General features: G+C 39.0%; 1 protein-coding gene and 1 long non-coding RNA gene across 2 annotated transcripts; both read left to right on the top strand.

Moving 5' to 3' along the window:
• The first annotated feature begins 5 nt into the window (after positions 1–5).
• On the top strand, positions 6–1,658 carry LOC131256844 (uncharacterized). Its single transcript, XR_009176980.1, has 3 exons — positions 6–516; positions 617–666; positions 1,224–1,658. It is a non-coding gene; the product is annotated as an uncharacterized LOC131256844 (long non-coding RNA).
• Positions 1,659–1,912: 254 nt separating this feature from the next.
• LOC131256843 (ribokinase-like) lies at positions 1,913–2,950 on the top strand. Its single transcript, XM_058257899.1, has 3 exons — positions 1,913–2,105; positions 2,536–2,731; positions 2,820–2,950. Exons 1-3 carry the CDS (start codon positions 2,088–2,090, stop codon positions 2,909–2,911), a joined length of 306 nt encoding a protein of 101 aa, XP_058113882.1. The 5' UTR covers positions 1,913–2,087; the 3' UTR covers positions 2,912–2,950.
• Positions 2,951–3,287: the final 337 nt, after the last annotated feature.

The following is a 3,287-nucleotide window of genomic DNA, read 5'->3' as shown; positions in this document are numbered from 1 at the left end:
CTTTTTTAAAATGGGTGGTGGGAGCTATCATGTTAATGCTGCTCTTAAAATGCAAGCGTGCTTGGTTGCCTGATTACAGTGAGAGAAAAACACTGATAGTGTGGCAGGGTGTGATAATCGATGCATGAGCATTAACAAATAGCATGACTCATATGAGGTTAACTTAAACTAAACCATCTAAATCATGGGTGCTTGTTTAGATATCTCGTGAACTGAAAACAATACCAATTTAAAGTTCATATCTTGCCTCATTACAGTGAGAGAAAAACACTGATAGTGTGGCAGGGTGTGATAATAGATGCATTAGCATTAACAAATAGCATGACTCATATGTGGTTAACTTAAACTAAACCATCTAAATCATGGGTGCTTGTTTAGATATCTCGTGAACTGAAAACAATACCAATTTAAAGTTCATATCTTGCTGATTGGTGGAGAATTCCCGAGAAGTTTTTGGTCTCATAAAGAAGCTGAATATTGTCCCTGACACCAAGAAGAGAGCAAAAACAACATCATGTAGATGCTTTTCCTTTGGTTGTTTCTTTTGTTCCATCATGTTGAATGTACCTTACAATCAATCATTGTTTCTCATGGTTTGTTTTTCAAATGTTTGCAGCTTTCTTTGATACACTGGTCACTGGAGGAAACAACAATAGCTCTTCGAAGGTGAATGAATCTGTACCTCTTGAATTTGCATATTCAAATTTCAACCTAAATACCCCTACAAAAAATTAAAAAAAAATAAAATTCAAACTTCAAACTAAATGCTCAAGGAGATGCCTTTTCTCTTCTGAGAAATTGAAACTAAAATATCAGAATTCAAAGGTGGCCTCTGTTTTATGGATTACAAAAAATTTCAGATAGACTTGTGTTTACATCCTTTCCTAATTTAGATAGAAGTATGTAACTGAAGTCAAGTTCATCTATAGAGTTCAGGTTGATCATCATTCACTCCATTACCACTTTGTGGAGAAGTTGGTGATTGTAACTTCTTCTTTAGCCTCTGTTGGAACCCCAAACTAATGCCTGCTTTTGGCACTTTTGGTAGTTTTTTAAACTGCATATCCTTGCCCTGGCCCATTTCCACCTCTAACAGTACATGCAGCATAGGCCATCAGGTGCCCAAGAATCAACCCAACATAGTTTTGTGATCCCTTTGTTTTTTGTAGTTCACCATCATTGAATAGTTGGTCCTTTTAAAATTTATTTATTTTTTTCTTCAGGTCAAGTCATATTTATGTGTTTGACACACAAAAGAATCCAAGAGCTGACTCTCTTTTGCATGCTGAGATCAATCCAAGGCCATGACAATGCCAAGAACAACCACCTAATGACTTCTCTATTGCTCAGTTCCGGTTTCTGGAGCGACTACTTATCGTCCATGGGCACTGGTGCGATAAGAGGATTACCCAAATGGTAAGAACTACAGAATCCCTAACACTAGATGGGCCCCTTCATGTTAGGCCTAGATCCCAAATGCAGCCTGATCACAGAAACTTCCAGATGGAATGTGGGGTCCACCGCGTTGTAAATATACTATCTAGCCCTCTCATCTGGTGAGAGGGATAGGATGAAGGCGCACCCATGAAATGCAGGCCATTCCAGAATTCAGGTGAACCATACCATGTGAATATATATGTTTTCGGCAAGATTCTATATTGTGGGCAATGGTGTGTCTCCCAGTCTCACTTTTGTATCTGGATGATTCTTGGTGTGTATGGTTGGAAAATCATCTACTTCATTCAATGGAAAAACATCCCAAGCCTGATTTCTGCAAATCTTATCTTGTTATATACTGTTGATCATTGATTTTTTTTATTTTTATTTTTTATTTTTTTCCCTTTAGGGAACTTTCACTTTATGTGGGGTCATCAAGAGAAATGATCTAGGATAGAGATTGTTTGTGTCCTGAAGCAGCGATTGTTTCTCTCAGCCCAAAAAACAGCTAGCAGAAGAGTTCTCCATTTCCTCTTTCCAAGACCTCCTCCTGTCTCCGCATGCCATATACAGAGGAGTTGATCGACAGAATTGGGCATTGCCGATATTCCTGCCAATCTAAGGACGCCCCACCACAGATCTGATGTGAAATGGCAATGAATGAACAGGTGATCTACAGATTCCTCCTCCCTCAAGCATAGGAGATGCATTGGGAAGGATCATCCCTCTTTTCTTCTGGTTATCACTAGTTAGGATTCGATTCCGACCAACGAGCTAGCCAAAAGCTGCCACCTTTGGAGCCACACCATAAGACCAAAGCGCTCCCATGGGGCAGCATCGAACTGGATCGGCAGGTTTTTTATGGAGTTATTTCCTCATTTTTCTCAACGCAAACCAAATTGGTCTTGATCGACGCATTTTATAGAAAAAATAATAATAATTTTGAAGTACGACATACAAATATGAATTGATGTGCACCCATGTGATTTTACAGTTGCGCTGAAAACATGGCATCCATTTGTGGTCTAGTAATCTGAACAATAACAGATGGCATCATGCTTAATATCTGTAGATTGTGTACTGTTGTGAGCATTTCAGGGTGTCAAACAAGTCCTGGTAAAGCTTGGGGCAAAAGGGTCAGCTCTATTTGTAGAAGGGGAGGATCCAATACAACAACCTATCATTTCAGCTTCCAAAGTTCTAGATACAACTGGAGCTGGTGATACCTTTACTGCTGCTATTGCCGTGGCTCTTGTGGAGGGCAAGTCCAAGAGGGAATCCTTGCAGTTTGCTGGTACGCATGTTTGTGTTTCGTTCGCTGTGGCTTCCTTCTATATTCTTACAGCTATGGGATGTTACCATTTGCAACTGTTGTATTGCAGCTGCCGCAGCTTCTCTGTGCCTTCAAGTGAAGGGGGCCATTCCAAGCATGCCTGACAGGAAAGTAGTTTTGGAGCTTCTTCAATCTCTTTGAGGGGATTCCCTTTCTTTGGTAAGTATCATCATGATATCCAGATGGAAGATAACTGTGTACGTGAAAAAAATGTAACAAGTGGGAACATTTAAAAAACTAATGCAAGGCTATAACTTTTGTTTTCTTTGTAGGGTTATTGGAATTGCTTGTCTGGTTTCAATGGTGATTTGAGTTCAGGTCACGCAAACACATATGCATGCATTTGTGTATATATATTTTATAACAGGTGTATATCAGGAAGAATATGATGAACTAATATTGTAAGAGGTGTATATCAGATATAAAGGGGGGAATAAGATGACTTTTACCTACGAAATATTTCGTAGGTAAAAGTGTAAAATCATAAAATAAAATATTATCTTTTTACCCACGAATC

This window comes from Magnolia sinica, chromosome 9 (genome assembly GCF_029962835.1).
Source record: "Magnolia sinica isolate HGM2019 chromosome 9, MsV1, whole genome shotgun sequence".
Lineage (NCBI taxonomy): Eukaryota > Viridiplantae > Streptophyta > Magnoliopsida > Magnoliales > Magnoliaceae > Magnolia > Magnolia sinica.
Note: the sequence above shows the minus strand (reverse complement) of the source record. Positions and strands in the feature narration are given on the sequence as shown.